The sequence below is a fragment of the Antechinus flavipes genome, chromosome 4 (genome assembly GCF_016432865.1).
Source record: "Antechinus flavipes isolate AdamAnt ecotype Samford, QLD, Australia chromosome 4, AdamAnt_v2, whole genome shotgun sequence".
NCBI lineage: Eukaryota > Metazoa > Chordata > Mammalia > Dasyuromorphia > Dasyuridae > Antechinus > Antechinus flavipes.
This window is the reverse complement of record NC_067401.1, coordinates 167,530,754-167,548,751: the sequence shown is the minus strand read 5'-3', so window position 1 is coordinate 167,548,751 and position 17,998 is coordinate 167,530,754. Positions and strand designations below refer to the sequence as shown.

General features: G+C 34.3%; 1 protein-coding gene across 1 annotated transcript in view; it reads left to right on the top strand.

The window, feature by feature from the left end:
• RNF213 (ring finger protein 213) overlaps positions 1-17,998 on the top strand; it is a 176,242-nt gene that overhangs the window by 79,152 nt on the left and 79,092 nt on the right. The window contains exons 19-24 of the mRNA XM_051995424.1: positions 6,174-6,347; positions 7,014-7,163; positions 8,889-9,478; positions 10,932-11,094; positions 15,674-15,891; positions 16,889-17,029. Coding sequence (XP_051851384.1) covers positions 6,174-6,347; positions 7,014-7,163; positions 8,889-9,478; positions 10,932-11,094; positions 15,674-15,891; positions 16,889-17,029 — 1,436 coding nt within the window. The remainder of the gene's footprint in view (positions 1-6,173; positions 6,348-7,013; positions 7,164-8,888; positions 9,479-10,931; positions 11,095-15,673; positions 15,892-16,888; positions 17,030-17,998) is intronic.

Here is a 17,998-nt window from a genome sequence, read left to right as displayed (position 1 = left end):
ACTTTATTTACCATATGTCAAGGTAAGATCAAAATGAATAAATAATTTACACTCACAGTGTAAAAACGTAATTAGTGGAGCATAGAAAAATATACTTGTCAGATTTGTGGATAAGAGAAAAAAGAAGATAGAAGGGATTATGGAAAGTAAAATAAATAATTTTGATTATGTAAAATTAAAAAGCTTTGTACAAACTAATGGAGCCAAAATTAGAAGGTAAATTGAAAACTGGAAAAAAAATTATAGCAAGTTTTTCTGATCACAGCGTTTGTTTCTTAAATATATAGGGAACTGATGCAAATTTGTTAAAAAATAGAAGCCATTTCCCTGTTAATAAATGGTTAAAGGATCTGAACAGAGTTTTCAGAAGAAGAAATCAAAGCCATTAATAGTTGTGGGGAAAAAAATGCTCTAAATCACTACTGATTAGAGAAATGCAAATTAAAAGATTTGCTAACATGACAGAAAAGGAAAATGACAGATGCTAGAGAGAATGTGGAAAAAACAGAAAACTAATACACTGTTGAGGGAGCTGTGAACTCTTTTTTATTTTATTTTGCTTTTGTTTTTGTTTTTGTTTTTAAATTTTAATAGCTTTTTATTTACAAGTTATATACATGGGTAATTTTATAGCATTGACAATTGCCAAACCTTTTGTTCCAATTTTTCCCCCTCCTTCCCTCCACCCCCTTCCCTAAATGGCAGGATGACCAATACAAGTTAAATATATTAGACCAGTGGTTCTCAAACTCTTTTTCTCAGTATCTTTACGGTGTTAACAACTATTGAGAATATGTCCAAAGAGTTTTTGTTTATATGGGTTACGTGATAGATATTTATCATAAATAGAAAAAAAAACTAATTTTGAATTTGTAGATCTTCTGAAAGGATTTCAGAGACCCTTCAGGATTCACTGCACCACACTTTGAAAAACAAATGTATTAGAAGATAAATTAAATACAAAATAAGTATACATGTCCAAACCATTATTTTGCTCTACAAAAAGAATCGGACTCCGAAATATTGTACTATTAGCATGTGAAGAAAATCAAAAATGCAGGCAGGCAAAAATATAGGGATGGGGAATTCGATATAATGGTTCTTAGTCATCTCCCAGAGTTCTTTCGCTGGATGTAGCTGGTTCAGTTCATTAGTGCTCCATTAGGACTGATTTAGTTCATCTCATTGCTGAAGAGGGCCAGGTCCATCAGAATTGATCATCATATAGTATTGTTGTTGAAGTATATAATGATCTCCTGGTCCTGCTCTTTTCACTCAGCATCAGTTCGTGTAAGTCTCTCCAGGCCTTTCTGAAATCATCCTGTTGGTCGTTTCTTAGCAAACAATAATATTATTCCATATTATTAATATATCACAATTTATTCAGCCATTCTCCAATTGATGGGCATCCACTCAGTTTCCAGTTTCTCGCCACTAACTACAAAGAGGGCTGCCACAAACATTCTTGCACATACAGGTCCCTTACCCTTCTTTACAATCTCTTTGGGATATAAGCCCAGTAGTAATACTGTCAATTTGATAACTTTTTGAGCATAGTTTCAAATTGCTCTTAAGAATGGTTGGATGTATTCACAATTCCACTAATGTATTAGTGTCCCTGTTTTCCCACATCCTCTCCAACATTCCACATTATTTTCCCTTGTCATTCTAGCCAGTCTGACAGGTGTGTAGTGGTTGTCTTAATTTTCATTTCTCTGATTAATAATGATTTGGAGCATCTTTTCATATGGCTAGATGTAGTTTCAATTTCTTCATCTGATAATTGTCTGTTCATATCCTTTGATCATTTATCAATTAGAGATTGCTTGATTTTTTGTAAATTAAAGTCAATTCTCTATATATTTTGAATATGAGGCCTTTATCAGAACCCTTGAGTGCAAAAATGTTTTCCCAGTTTATTGCTTCCCTTCTAATCTTGTCTGCATTAGTTTTGTTTGTATAAAAACTTTTCAATTTGATATAATCAAAATTTTCTATTTTGTGATCAGTAATGATCTCTAGTTCTTCTTTGGTTATAAATGCCTTCCTCTTCCACAGGTCTGAGAGGTAAACTATCCTCTGTTCCTCTAATTTATTTGTAATCTTATTCTTTATGCCTAGGTCATGAATCCATTTTGACCTTATCTTGGTGTACAGTGTTAAGTGTGGGTCAATGCCTAGTTTCTGCCATACTAGTTTCCAATTTTAATTTTTGTCAAAGAGTGAGCTGTGAACTCTTTTAGAAAACATTTGGAACTACATCCAAAGGGTTATAAAATTGTGTATACCCTTTGATCAAACAATATTGCTGTTACTAGGTATGTAATTCAAAGATATTAAAGAAAAGAGAAGCATACTCATTTATATTGAAATATTTATAGCAGCTTTTTTTGTGGTGCAAATAATTGGAAATTGAAAGGATGCTCATCAGTGGTAATGGCTGAACAAATTGGGATATTTTGTTGTGATAGTATATATAGTATTATGAGACATAATGAGCAGGATGGTTTCAGAAAAACTTGGAAAGACTGATATGAACTTATTCAAAATGAAGTGACCACAGTTACTCTAATATTGTAAGGATGAGCCACTGTGAAAGTCTTAACTACTGTGATTTTAGTTTGACTGAGGCAATGTTCAGTTAGTGATTAAGGCTAGATAAAAAATGAGTTAGAGAAGGGCTGCTTTGACCTAGTCAAAAAAAAATAGTTAATGAGGTAGAGGAGGACCCTCAGGGTTTCTGGCCCAAATAGAAACAATTACTATGAAAATTCACTCTGAAGCAATCAAGACCCAACCAGTACTGTGGGGCTTAGCCTTGGACCTGTTGTTGATTATTCAGTGAGAGTCAGTGATTTGAGTTTTAGGCATTGTTCTTAAAAAAGAAACCTCTGGAAATCCCAAGCTATTTTGGGAGTTTAAGGTATCTTGGGAGTTTTCAATGATCAAAATTTATGTTCCCTTGAGTAGAACATTTGCAGGTAAGGGTATGATACCCCGTGTGGATAGAGGGAAGAAAGAAAAGGAAGTTCTTAATTTTCGAAGAGGACTCTGACATCAGAGAGGTGATGCCATGACATGCAAATAAATTGGGTTTCAATGATGGAAGTTTGTGCAAAGACACCAACTTTACTTTCTCTTCTGAAGCCATCTGGGTCCAGTGGCCAGATATAGATCAGGACAACTAGAGATGGCCTTGGATGCAGTGAGATACCTGCCCTTTTTAAGCTAAAGTTTTTAATGGGACTGAGACAATGCCCAATCAGTGATTAAGGTAGGGTAAAAAATGAAGCAGAGAAAGACTTTTTATATATCAAAACCAAGGTCTCCTACTACATCCAGGGCCATTTCCAGTTGTCTTGATCTGTATTTTGTCACAGATCCATATGGCTCTGGAGGGGAAAGTAAGGCAGATGACCTTACCCAGCCCTCCCTCACTTAAATCTAATTCACTTGCAGCTCATGGTATCACCTCTCAGATGTCCCTTTGATAACAAATCAAACAAAACTCTGTGATTAGTAGTAGGAGCTGCCCCATTGGGGACTCAACTGGAACTGGCCAGTTAGGCAACACAACTCTTTACTTTTCTTAGCTCCATAAAACATCTCTGCTCCATAGTACCTTTTTTTTTTTTTTTTAATTAGGTAAAAAAGTCCTTTCTCTGCTTCATTTCTTAGTCTTTATCACCAATTGGGGTAGTATCAGTCAAACTGAAACCTGTAAAAAAACCTTAGCTTAAAAAGGCTAAGGCATATCACTACATCTTAGGTCAGTGGTCCTCAAAGTGTAGTCCAATGAATTGTTAGGGTCTCTGAAACCCTTTCAGAGGGTCTACAAATTCAAAATTATTTTTTATTTCTAATATAATAAATAGATATAAATATAACCCATGTGAACAAAAACTCTTAGAACAGATCCTTGATAGTTTTTTTTAACAACATGAAGATACTGAGAACAAAGGTTTGAGAACCACTGTTTAGATCATCTCTAGTCATCTTAGTCACTGGCCTGAGATGGCTCCAGAGGAAAAAGTGAAACTGGTGACTGCACCAGTATGTCTTATCTTGTATGTCTTGGCATCACCAATCTTATGTCATGGTCCCCTTTGAGAATGAGTAAAGACAGCAAACTACTGAGTTCAACACAGTGATCCAAGACAGTTGCAAAGGACTCGTGATGAAAAATGCTATGCATAGAGAGAGAGAGAGAGAGAGAGAGAGAGAGAGAGAGAAAGAGAAAGGAAAAAGAGAGAGAGGGAGGGAGGGAAGGAAGGAATAAACTCTGAATACAGATTGGAGCATACTTTTTTGTTTTATTTTTATGTCTCTTTTATTTTGCAACATGATTATTTTGGAAGAAATTTTTGCATGACTTCACATTTGTAATCGATATCAAATTGCTTGTCTTTTCAAAGATGGAGGGCAGGCTGAGAGGGAGAAAATTTCAGATTCAAAGTTTTATAAAAATTATTGTAAAAATTTTGAAAAATTTAATTAAATAAAGATTTGTTAAAAGATTTGTAGAGGTGAGAAAGAAACATACGGATTAACATGGACTCATTTCTTCTTGGCTTCCTTATTTTCTTAATGATGCCATCTAGATTTTCTTTTCTTTTAATATCTTTACCTTTCTGAAATGTTGACATTTCTAAATACCTTCAAAATGATAAGCACAGATTTCTTTTTTGTATAGTTGATTTAACCCTACTATTATGATTTTACTTTATAAATATCATTTCAACTTAACGATAGAATCAGTTACTAACATGTACATGTCATTTTACCACTATCATTGATGAGAAGAATAGATAGTATATCTATTATATATAGTATAATAGTGTATCTAGTACATAGTAATATGAATGCTGGGATATCTATAATTTTGCATATTATTTATTTCCTCTTTTTTTTTTTTTGAACTTGAAGCAGATTAAAATGTGTTTGGGAAATCTTTTGTTTTGTTTTGTTTTGTTTTTTTGTTTCCTCTTTCCAGTCTCATCTAAAAATATTGTTTGGATTATTTATCTTAATTGAGTTTTACAACAAGTTTTCTGCAGGCTATTTTCCCCTTCTGCTAGTCTGTGTTATTTTGTGAGGAGATATCATTAGTTGCAGGTAAAAGTTTGAGACATGCTATATAGATCGGATAGTCATTTTCATCAAGGTAGGAATGGAAATCAGGGAATAAATGGAATCCTTGAAATAGGGAATGTATCGAGGTAGCAAAGAAGATCTAGTGAAAGGAAATAGTGACTCACTAAAAGAACAATCAGTCAAGTAGGAGAATTAGTAGCAGAAGAGTGCCATAGAAGTAAACAAGAAGTTAAAAGTCCATGAGATCATCAGTGTCCAATGATATGCAAAGGTTAAGGAAAAGTGGGACAGAAAAAAATGCCATTAGATTTGGCATTTGAAAGGTAATTATTAGGGGCAGCTAGGTGGTGCAGTGGATAGAGCACCAGCCCTGAAGTCAGGAAGACCTGAGTTCAAATTTGACCTCAAACACTTAACACTTCCTAGCTGTGTGCCTAGGGCATGTCAAACCCTAGTTTGCCTCAGCAAAAAAGAAATAAAGGTAATTAGTAATCTAGGAGAGAGAATTTTCATTAGAATCAAGGGTGAGATTGCAAAGCACTGAGGAGTAAGTGAGAAGTGAAATGGAGTAATGTATATGTATCAGTTTGTAGGAGTCAGGTTTGCATAGGGATGGAGAATTTTTGATATTTGAAATATTAGCATTCATTGTTCTGAGTATATGGTTTATTATACTGCTCTCAGTTTTGGAAATGGCTAAGGAATTCATTAAGGTCCCCATCCCATGAATAGAAAAGGATATGTTCAGTGATATAGTAGATAGTGTAAAGGCTTCGGAATCAAAAGACTTCTGTCTAAGCGATCTTGGACAAGTTAATCCTAGGCCATTTTCTTCATCTGTAAAAATATTGCAATTAAACTAGATGATCTCTAAAGCTCTCTATCTCTAAAACTATAATCTTTGAGTCTTCAGGGAAGTAAAAGGTTTAAGAAATAAAAGAATGTTAGAGAGCAGTTCATCCTCATATATAGGAGGAAGGAAAAAAATTATTTCTGTGTGGACCTAGACTAGAAAGGGAAATAGAAAAAATTGAAAATTCTACCTTGTTTAAAGATTGTGCTTTTTTTTTTCCCCATAGGAAGTGATGAAAAGATATTGGAGGAGATTACACAAGATGCAAAGAAGTTGATGGCCATTGCTGACTCTGTGTTTACTAAAGTTACTTTTGATCTCCTGAATGGAAAGATTTTTGTTAGACATATGGACCTAATTGAAAAGCACAAGAAACAAATTCTTCACTTATGGAAATTAAGTAAGTGTGAATATAGTATGTGGATTTAGGATTGATGAAAGGTTGCAAAGCACCTTAGTAATAATTGTATTCTTTGTGTATTATTAATGCAATTTAGCAAATATTTATTAAATGTTTACTAGGTGTAAAACATTTTACAAAGAAAGTGAATTAGCCTACCCTCAAGGAGTTTTCTTTTTACTGGGGAATACAACATGTATGCAAGTAAGTAGTATAAACCAGTAAAATTAATTTCCAGAAATAGAGAATGTAAGGGGTATCAGGAAGGATCCATTGAGGTGATGAAGTTGTACTTTAAAGAAAGCTACTCCTCTAGGTGGAGGAGATGAGGGGAGTGTATTCTAGATCTTGGTGACTTTCTGCAGAGGCACAGAGGAGTAAATGACGTATACGAAGCACAGTGAGTAGGCTATTTCACTTCAGTGGAGAGGTATGAACTGGAATGTGTTTTTCTAGTTCCTAGTTTAGAGGATGATGCTTATGATGTTCAACAGGTTAAGTTCAACAGTGGTTTATTGTTAGCAATGAACATTTGAGTTGAAATAACACAGTAGTTTCTTCAATATCAGTAATAAAGTATGCAAAAGAGGGGCAGAAATTAAACCACAGTTGAGAATAATTAATGTATGTATGTGTCTGTTATTATTGGATTTTTTTTTCTTCCAGAAAACAATAATCTTTCACTCCAGGAGAAAGAGTTTGATTTAGAAGAAGTGCTAACTTGGAGAATCCATGAATTACAAACTTTAAAAAGAGAGAGAAAATTTGTGGAGAGTTTCCTGAAGTTGTGTAGAAAGGTGAAAGAATTGATAAAAGGTGATATTCTTTTTTTTTTTTTTTTTTTATAATAAATTTTATTTTATTTAATAATAACTTCGCATTGACAGAATCCATGCCAGGATAATTTCTACACGACATTATCCCTTGCAATCACTTATGTTTCGTTTTTTCCCCTCCCTCCCCCCCCCCCCCCCCCCCAGGATGGCAAGCAGTCCTATATATGCTAAACATGTTGCAGTATATCCTAGATACAATACATATTTGCAGAACCAAACAGTTCTCTTGTTGCACAGGGAGAATTGGATTCAGAAGGTAAAAATAACTCGGGAAGAAAATCAAAAATGCAAATAGTTCACATTCATTTCCCAGTATTCCTTCTTTGGGTGTAGCTGTTTCTGTCCATCATTTCTCCAATGAAACTCAGTTAAGTCTCTTTGTCAGAGAAATCCACTTCCATCAGAATACATCCTCATACAATATCGTTGTCGAAGTGTATAATGATCTCCTGGTTCTGCTCATCTCACTTAGCATCAGTCCATGTAGGTCTCTCCAAGCCTCTCTGTATTCATCCTGCTGGTCATTCCTTACAGAGCAATAATATTCCATAACATTCATATACCACAATTTACCCAGCCATTCTCCAATTGATGGGCATCCATTCATTTTCCAGTTTCTAGCCACTACAAACAGGGCTGCTACAAACATTTTGGCACATACAGGTCCCCTTCCCTTTTTTAGTATCTCTTTGGGGTATAAGCCCAATAGAAACACTGTTGGATCAAAGGGTATGCACAGTTTGATAACTTTTTGGGCATAATTCCAGATCGCTCTCCAGAATGGCTGGATTCGTTCACAACTCCACCAACAATGCATCAATGTCCCCGTTTTCCCGCATCCCCTCCAACATTCATCATTGTTTTTTCCTGTCATCTTAGCCAATCTGACAGGAGTGTAGTGATATCTCAGAGTTGTCTTAATTTGCATTTCTCTGATCAATAGTGATTTGGAACACTCTTTCATGTGAGTGGTAATAGTTTCAATTTCTTCATCTGAAAATTGTCTGTTCATATCCTTTGACCATTTATCAATTGGAGAATGGCTTGATTTTTTATAAATTTGAGTCAGTTCTCTATATATTTTGGAAATGAGGCCTTTATCAGAACCTTTAATTGTAAAGATGTTTTCCCAGTTAGTTACTTCCCTACTAATCTTGTTTGCATTCGTTCTGTTTGTACAAAGGCTTTTTAATTTGATATAATCAAAATTTTCTATTTTGTGATTGGTAATGGTCTCTAGTTCATCTTTGGTCACAAATTTCTTTCTCCTCCACAAGTCTGAGAGATAAACTATCCTATGTTCCTCTAATTTATTTATAATCTCGTTCTTTATGCCTAGGTCATGGACCCATTTTGATCTTATCTTGGTATGTGGTGTTAAGTGTGGGTCCTTAAAAGGTGATATTCTTGATGAATTTACATTTAAAAGTAGTCTAGAGGGTTAGAAGATTAGGGTTGGATATAACTACAGAGCTTGATGCCATATAAGTAAATAAATTATCTCAAAAGCTGAGGAATAAGTTAGGTATTGGAAGAGAAGGCTATTTCCAGCTTATTAAGAGAAAAAATTCCTAGAACACCTTTACTCATTTAAAAATATTATTTATTTGAGTAGTGAGATAACAAGTAGGACAAATATAATTGTTGTTTTATAATGGTGATGAGATTGGACTTTTCAATTTTATTTTTTGTGATTGTTGTACAGTGGACTTTGGAGATATTGAAAAGAAACATTTGGAAGATGTTAGTGGAAAGAGAATGGATGAAGCAGTTACAGTGAGACTTCCCCATTCTCCTGCTGTGCGTGAGTACAAGACCTATTACAAACTGAAGTCTTGGTTACTGGAGATGGCCAGAACAGTGGACTATTTAAAAGATAGCTACGTCTTCCAAGTCTGTTGGGAGAAAGAAGCCCAATCACTTGGGGGGAATGATGATAACTCCGAGATGCTGATTTTGAACCTTGAGAATGTATATGATGTATTATATTCTCCTTGTCACAGAAGATTTCACAGACTTTATAAGGATCTAAAGTCAGGAGACCTCACATTCGCTGATGTACATTCTGTTTTTAAAAACTTTGTAAATAAGTATGATGATCTTACTAAAGACCTCAAGATCATGTGCAGGCTGGATCCTGATGACAAGCAGGACTGGATCAATAAGCGAGTTGGACAGATCAAGGAATATCACCACTTGCATTTGGCTGTTGATTCAGCCAAAGTCATCTGCAAGGTGAAAGAAGACTTGGGTTTATCTGGTGACTTCAGTGTGCTTCAGATATTATTAAGCTTTGTAAGTATAGATGGAATTGTTATGTGATAATCTATCTCAGAAAACTGTTGGGATTTATAAACTTATGACTTTTTAAGCATCTTGTCAAGAGGCTTTTCTTAAGAATATTAGAATTTTCTTTTTCATTGATATTGCATTTCTGGTCAGAATACCCAAAGGGGTTTAGGTTTTTAACTCTGAATAACATTTAAATAACTGATCCTTTGTTGGTAAAAATGAATTTATTTCCAGGAGGGGATATTAGCATTGATACCTTAGGAAATTGGAAAAAGGATTTTTTTTTATTAAGGTTTTCTAGGTAAGTGACCCTAATAGTTTTCTAAGAAAACCTATTTTTGCTTCATTGATATGGAGGGGGAACCTGATTCTTGAAGGCCATGTCTTTACAATGTGGATAAGGTGGGGCTCAGAAGAGCTTCAGAATACAGTTCTGCTGACACTTCATTGTTTGAGAACTGGCCTGAGCTAAGTTCTATAATATGCCTCATGAAGAAGTGGGTTCGCAAGTGATGAATTTTGCCATCTAGTGGCACAATAGATAGAATGTGAGGCCTAGAGTCCAGAAGATTTCGGAAACTTATAGTCAGTGTGACTCTGGGTGAATCAGCCTGATTTTGCCTACATTTTCCTCTTCTATGCAATGGTTATTGTAATAATAGCATCACCTCCTCCAAGAGTTATTGTTAGGATAAAATGAGATAACATTTTAAAAAGCATTTTGCTAACCTTAAAGCAGTATATAAAAGTCTAGTAATTTGATGATGATGATGATGATGATATACCTCTCCATTGTGAGGGTTTAGAATTTCCATAAAGGAAAGGAATACTTATAAAACTGAAACATGCATCTTAGAGTCAGTCTTTTATGTTATTTAGGGAAACTTGTTTCCTTGTGTCTTCATGAGTTCTTTTAGGCTTATCTTGGCAGTGGTTTGCAATTTCTTTTTAAAGATGCAGAAACTAAAGCAAACAGAAAGAATACCTAAGGACATAAGCTATCAAGAATCTGAAACTGAATTGGAGCTCAAGATGAGTCTTCCTGACTTTAGGTCTAGCATTCCCTCCATTGTTCCTCCTAGCTGCCTCCATTTAGGGAATGGTTTAATTTCTCTTCATTATAGTAAAACAGTTTACAGATGAAATATTTATCTTCTTTGCATTATTGTAGCTTCTAGGCTGTGCTTTGGCCCTAGCTAAGAAAGAATTTGATATGATAAATTGTTTGCTATAGATTTAAAACAAAAAATCAAGCAGACTTCAAAAACAATCTCATTCTCCTTCATCAAGGATGAGGTTCTCCATCTCTGTTTCTTTTGGGATGGCATCTTATAAAGTCCCTAGAAGTTCAGGAAGTTCAGAGGAAGAAATGCCATGCGGTAAATAAAGCTGTAAACTTGTATCTAGTATTGTATGTGGTTTATTCCCAATGTGTAGCAAAATTTTTGCCTTACAGACTGATGAATTTAATGCTGCCAATGAGAAATTGGATCGTATCAGTAATCAACTCATACAAGCGAAACAATTGCTGCAAGATATTGATGAGACTCGGCGTCAGTGTCTTGAAGAAATCTCACTGAGGAAAGAATTCATTGGCTGGGTCAAAGAGGCTCTTGAAGGTAATATTAAAAGAATTTTAGGATGCCAAAAAGCCAAATCAAATTTTCTTGATCACAAATCTTCTAGTTAATAGTGTGATCATAAACTTCTCAGTGCGTGCTCCTGGCAGATAGACATCATTTTACATGCCCTGAGATTTGAAAGGCTAATTAGTGTAACTAACTGAACAAAAGTCTCTCAAGCATAACATAAATAAAGGTCATCTGACTTTTATTTAAAGACCTCCAACGAGATCCCCTCAAATTCCCAAGATCATTTATTCCATTTTTATAGAACTCTTAATCATTATAGACTTTTTCCTCACATCAAGTTTAGGTCCATCTCTGTAACTACGCACCTTTCTCTTCTTCCTAATCCCTGCTTTTTCTAGACTAAATATCTCCAGTTCCTTCAAATCATGCTGTGTGGCATAATCTCAGATTTCTTTACCATACTATTTGACTTCATCTGAATATTCCAGATAATCAATGTCATTCCTAAAATAAAGCATCCAGAAGTGGACAAAATACTTTATGGTCCACACATCCTTGTCCTGTATACTATATTCCCTTGAATGTAGATCAAGATAAAATTAGCTTTTTTTGGATGCTTATTTCATCTTGATTCATTGAGTATATAGTCTTACTAAATTGCCAGATCTTTTTCATATAAATTGTTCTCTACATAATTCACTGATAAAATTATTAAGATTTACAGGGTCAAGCACAAACTTAGAGGGTACTCCACTAGAGGCCTGCTAAGTTTATGGGATCATTCATTTATTTGTTTATTAATTTTTTTGGATCTTAAATTTAGAAGTATAAGTGGTTTCTGTATGTATGTATGTCAGTAACCCTGTTTTTTAGATGACAAAACTAAGGCACATAGAGAAGAAGCATATTGACCAAGGTCAAAAATTCATAATAAGAGACAGAACCAGTATTCAAACTTAGTCTTTCAAATCAAGAATTTTTTTTTTACACCATGTGAACTTTAATCCACCATTGGATTAAGTATTCATTGGGCCATATCATCAATTTCTTTTTTTTTTTTAATTAAATGGTTTTTTTATTATATTGAATTTTTTTATTCCTTTTTATTTTTCTATTTTCTATTTTATATTTCTATTCCTTTTTATTTTTTTTAATAACTTTTTATTGATAGAACGCATGCCAGGGTAATTTTTTACAGCATTATCCCTTGCATTCACTTCTGTTCCAATTTTTCCCTTCCCTCCCTCCACCCCTTCCCCCAGATGGCAAGCAGTCCTTTACATGTTGAATGGGTTACAGTATATCCTAGATACAATATATGTGTGCAGAACCGAACCGTTTTCTTGTTGCACAGGGAGAATTGAATTCAGAAGGTATAAATAACCCGGGAAGAAAAACAAAAATGCAAGCAATTTATATTCATTTCCCAGTGTTCTTTCTCTGGGTGTAGCTGTTTCTGTCCATCTTTGATCAATTAAGGCTCTCTTTATCGAAGAGCATATCATCAATTTCAAATTATCATCTTATCCATAAGAATAGCATGTATTGAGAATGGGGGGACCAGTGTCATGAGGGGCAAAGTTTTATTGAAGGTAATTGTAATGCCATTACAGAAGTGGGCAGGAATTCTAAGAGAATTTCAGCAGAGAAACAGAAGCAAGGAGATATTTTTATCCAGTTTTCAGTCATAGATGTGCTAATTCTGTGGGAGGAGTGATCTCCAGGAGTGATTCTCTATTGATCAGATTATTACTGACAAGATTACCAGTCAGCAATGAATTGAGAAGTTTATTGTCTTATTGTATTATCATTATTGTCTCAGGAGTTTGATCTGTGGCAGTTTCCTGAGGCCAGATGCTATCTGAATAAGAAGTGGTCAGACACTGGATTGTGGGAGTTTCCTTTGGCAGATTCCAAAGCTAAAAGATTTAGGACTACTGACTTATTGTTAGAATAGAAGCTCCCCCTTAAGGTCAGGGAACCTAAAATCATCATTATATTTCCCTAGAAGCTATACCATATCATATATGCCTCTACTAGATGTTCTTTATTAGGATCTAAGTTAATTAGACCTCAGACACACTTACCATCCTAGTAATCTTATTAAACTAGAAAGTGACTTAGTTTGTCAAGACCTGTGTATCATAATGACATTCTGATTTTCTATGATCATTCCTTCCTTTTTCTAGATAATAATTATTCCTTTAGTAATAATCTAGAATGAAGATAAATTATTATCAAGCTTGCTAGTGTATAACTAGCATGAATATGACACTAAATTCATGATCTTCAAGTGGGAAGAACTGATCTTACTTTCATTCTGTATTATCTTCTTTTAAGTGATTGTAATTTCCGGGAATGTAGTTAGTTTGAATCAGCTCATCAAAAACTATTTTATCTTATCTTACTCTCCTCCTTATCTTAGGTATCAGTGCCTTATTAGTCATTTTCTCTTGGACTTTCTAATTCATAAATCCTTTTCCTTGACAGCAAAAACAAACAAGAATCAAGTAGTTCTGCTATTTTTGGTCAAGTGTTGTCTCAAATAATGGTCCTACTCTCTTTTCTTCAGGGTAGTTAAAGAAAGATTGTTATCTTTCTGTTTGTGGTATATATGAAAAAAAATTAGGATCATTTTTTCATACATTATTCCTTCTCACTCTCCCCCATTTCCTTAGTTTTTTAAAAATCCCAATTCCTTCTACAGTGTATCTCTTTCTTTCACATGGGGTGATATAGTATAGCAAAATTATTATTCCCTTAATTTTTATTTTAATTTTTTACAAGTTATATTAACATTAACATTGAACATTATTGTGACCAGAAAGTTTCATGATAACTATTGTGATTTTAACTAATTTCAACATATAAATATCCTAACCATTTTTTTGGTCACTCTTTCCAAGATTGTAGAAATATGCCTTGTTTTTATCTACTTCGTTTTTCCTGTTATAATTGTAATTCATATGTATGTTTTTTTCCCTAATTCTGCATTTTTCACTGTGTATTAAGAGTCTTCATTGATTTCATTATATTCTTCATATACTTGTTGGAATCATAATTACAGTTTTCCATTATTTTAAAGAACTATACTTTTATCTTGCCATTTCCTTAAGGTTGGATATTTACATTTTTAGAAATTACTGCTGTTGGAAATTTTTAGTTTTTGGAAATTATATGCAGTCTTTCTACAAAAATATAAAACATAGTTTTCTTTTAAAATTGTTGATAAAATTTTTAGGGTATATTTTCAACAATAGAGTGACTGTATCAAAGAATATATGTGGTGTTCTCTTCTTTTTCTATACTATATAATGGTTCTCTGTGGGAGCAGGTTTCTTGGGGAGGTTTCTGGAGGCAGCTTTAGTTTCAGTTCAAAGTAATAATCATTTCAAATGCAGCCAGGTGTTAAAGTAGTTCTTTATTGTTTCTTCCAAAATAGCCCAGTTAGCTTTCTTTGGTTCTGAGAGCTCTTGTTGCTAGCTTCAGCCTCTGGATCTTGGTTCTGTCCGACTGCAGATTAGCTTCTCATTCTCCCGAACTGAACTCTCACTCTGTTAATCTTCTGAAGTGACTTCTGCTCTAGCTCGCGTGGCTTCTTCTGAACTGACTCTCTTGAACTGACTGATTGAAGCTCTTTTTATGCTCGGTGTAAAAGGTTGACTCCTCCTCCGAGAGTGGGATTATGGGAGGTATGAATTCACAAAGTTACAAAGTTAACTTTGTGTATCTCCCATACTTGTGAACTCCAATGTGTGACTTCTAATGTGTAAACTCTTAAAGGTGTAAACCCAAGCACACAAGCATTGTTTCCATCAGTTCTACTTAGTACCTTGCTTCAAGTTCTGGCTCATAACATCTCCTTGTAGGATCAGATCAATCATACTGAACCATGCTAAATTAGATAATTATTGTCTCTATCAATTCTAATGACTTAACATTTTGTAAGGATTCCAACAATTATATGTCACTCATTGTCCCTAAATACTATCTCCAGGATTAAAGCTTTGATTTTAAAGGAATGAAGGAACAAGGAAAAAGGGAGAAGAGAAAAAGTTAGACATAAAAATAATCAGAGATGGGAATAAATGGAGTAAAAAGAGAATATGTCATAATGAATTATTAAGTGTCCTTAGTTGATTCCTGTATTATTCAATAACTCCTATGCTACTTAGCTGTTGGTTACCATTTTTTAAACGTGCTTAGTGAGATTTACAGGCTGTCTCTAATTGATTCAAAGGATTCCTTTGTGGTAAATAAATAGGACATAATCAGTTTTTGTTTCTATTTTTTTAAACTGATGATAGTAAACTATGACTTGTTCAAGTCTTTGTTGCATTGATAGTAAAATTATAAAGAGAAATTAGTCTTAATTTTTTGCTCAGCATTCTCAGCTTATTGAGCTGCACTGAATCCCATAGTCATCATAATCCTTTTGTCATTTGCACTTTATCTGAAATAAAAAAAGATAAACCTTCCCATTACTCATTCCTTATCAATTTTCCATGCCAAATATTTTATGAGAGATCATTGTATGAGCTTTTAGTATCACCATACTCAAAGAAATTAAATAATTATATATTGATGCTGATATTTTCTTTCCAAGATATTAATGAGCTAAAGGTGTTTGTGGACTTGGCCTCTATCTCAGCGGGAGAGAATGATATGGATGTGGACCGAGTGGCATGTTTCCATGATGCTGTACAAGGATATGCCTCAATACTATATAAACTTGAGGTTCAGGCAGGCTTTAGGGAGTTTATGGAACAATTAAAGGAACTGTGGAAAGCTCTGGAAAATGATCAGCATCTACCCAAGAAACTGGTAAGCATCAATTCAGGCTCCAGAGGAACATAATATTTCTTTTCTGTAGTTTTTAGAATTTTCTCTTTTGTGCTTGTTTTGGGTTTATTTATTTCTTGATCTTAATTCTTTTTTTCAAATGTTAAGTTGTACACAGTAACAAAAAGATTATGTGATGATCAACTGTCATAGACTTGGCTCTTTTCAACAATAAGGTGATTCAAAGCAATACCATTCTCATCTAGAGCGAGAATTATGGAGACTGAATGTGGATCAAAGCATAGTATTTTCACCATTTTGTTATTGTTAGTTTGCTTGGTTTTTTTCCCTCGTTTTTTTCCCTTTTAACCTGATTTTTCTTGCACAGCATAATGAATATGGAAATACATTTAGAAGAACTGCATGTTTTAGTCTATATAGGATTTTTTGATGTTTTGGGGGAGAAAGGGAGAAAAATTTGGAACACAAGGTTTTGCAAAGATGAATGCTAAAACTATTTTTGCAGGTATTTGGAAAAATAAAATACTATTAAAAAATAAAATTAAAATGCACATTCAATTCATTTCAGATGATATATCTGAAGAACAAATCAGGGTTCTTAACATGCTTGAAGTTATGCCTCTTGATAAGACAGTGGAAAATGTTTTCCAATAAAAGTACTTATAGATGAGATATCCAGTGGATGCCTATTTGACAGCTGGGAAAACTTAAGCACAGAAATATACTTGGTCATTTCCATTTTAACTGTTGAAAGAACTTAAACATAGTAAAACCACTATTTTAAACATCTCCATTGCAAAAAGAGTATCTAATATTTGTGCATTGCCCTCTCATTTATTGTTCTTCCCCATTATTCCTATCATACTGTAGTTGACCTCTAGTTTTACAATGCAAGGCAGAATGGTTCACTTCAGGAAGTAAAGTGGGATTGTGTCAGTCCTTGTATTTGTAGGTTTCTTAGGAGAATGAATGCAATCCTTCAAATTTTCCTCTGTATTCTCTTCTACGTTCCCATCAGCGTGATTCTGCTCGACACCTGGAGTGGCTAAAAACAGTAAAGGATAGTCATGGATCTGTAGAATTGTCATCCTTGTCATTGGCAACAGCCATCAACAGCAAAGGCATCTACATTATCAGACCTCCCAAAGATGGTCAAAAGGTAAGAGAGCTGAAGTTCTTATCTGATGGGGCTAAATGTTCCTAATAATACCCTTGTCACAAAGAATTTGAAGGAAACCATACCCTCTTCTGGATTTCAATCTCCTTATTTTATAAGCACATGTTTGAGCATTTTTAAAGTTTCTCCTAAGAGTCTTTTTTTTTTTTGGGGGGGGGGGGTTGGGTGGGAGGGTGAATATGAATCCTATGCTTTTTTTTTTTAAAGTCAGCTCTTTTTAGCCACTTCTGCCTCATTTCCCAAGAATCTGAGTTGCTTCTAAAATGTTCCCACAACAGTTTATCTAGTTTATTACTTCTGATCTTAGTGTCTACTAAAAATTTGGAATAATTGAGGTTCACAGGATAAAACTTTCTTGTTAGTCCATATCTGAGCTTCTAGTTCAGACTTTTATCAGGATAGTCTAGTGGCATATCCTAGTGTTTTGTCATAGTCTAATCATAGACACAAAATGGGCTTTTATTTTCTTTGAACCTTGAGGCTGTACCTCTTAACAAGTGAATTCTCTTATATGAGGGCACATTGATTTTCTTTTTTGAAAAAATCTTTTCTAAAGTAATTTCTGTTGAAATTTCTTGTGTTAGGATTCTTACAAGGTGCTAAGTAAGTGGAATTGAGGAGACAGTGATTAAATCTAGTTTAGCATTGATTTAATCCTACAACAAATATTAGTTTCCTAGTGATATAATGATTGGTGTGTACTCAGTGTATAGCATATAAAAGAAGCTCACAGGGCCAGATACACAAGCCCACTAGAAGCTCAGAGCCTCAGCCAGGATTTAGTCCAGGAGATTCCCAAGCCAGAGAAGGCAGCTTAAGCTCTTGGAACCAAGGAGAGAGATATAGGCCTTTATTAAAGCTAACTGGGCCCCAGGAAAAGAGACAAGACTTTGAAGGAAACAATAAAGGATTGGGACTTTAACTCCTGGCTGTACTTGTGATTACTCTGAA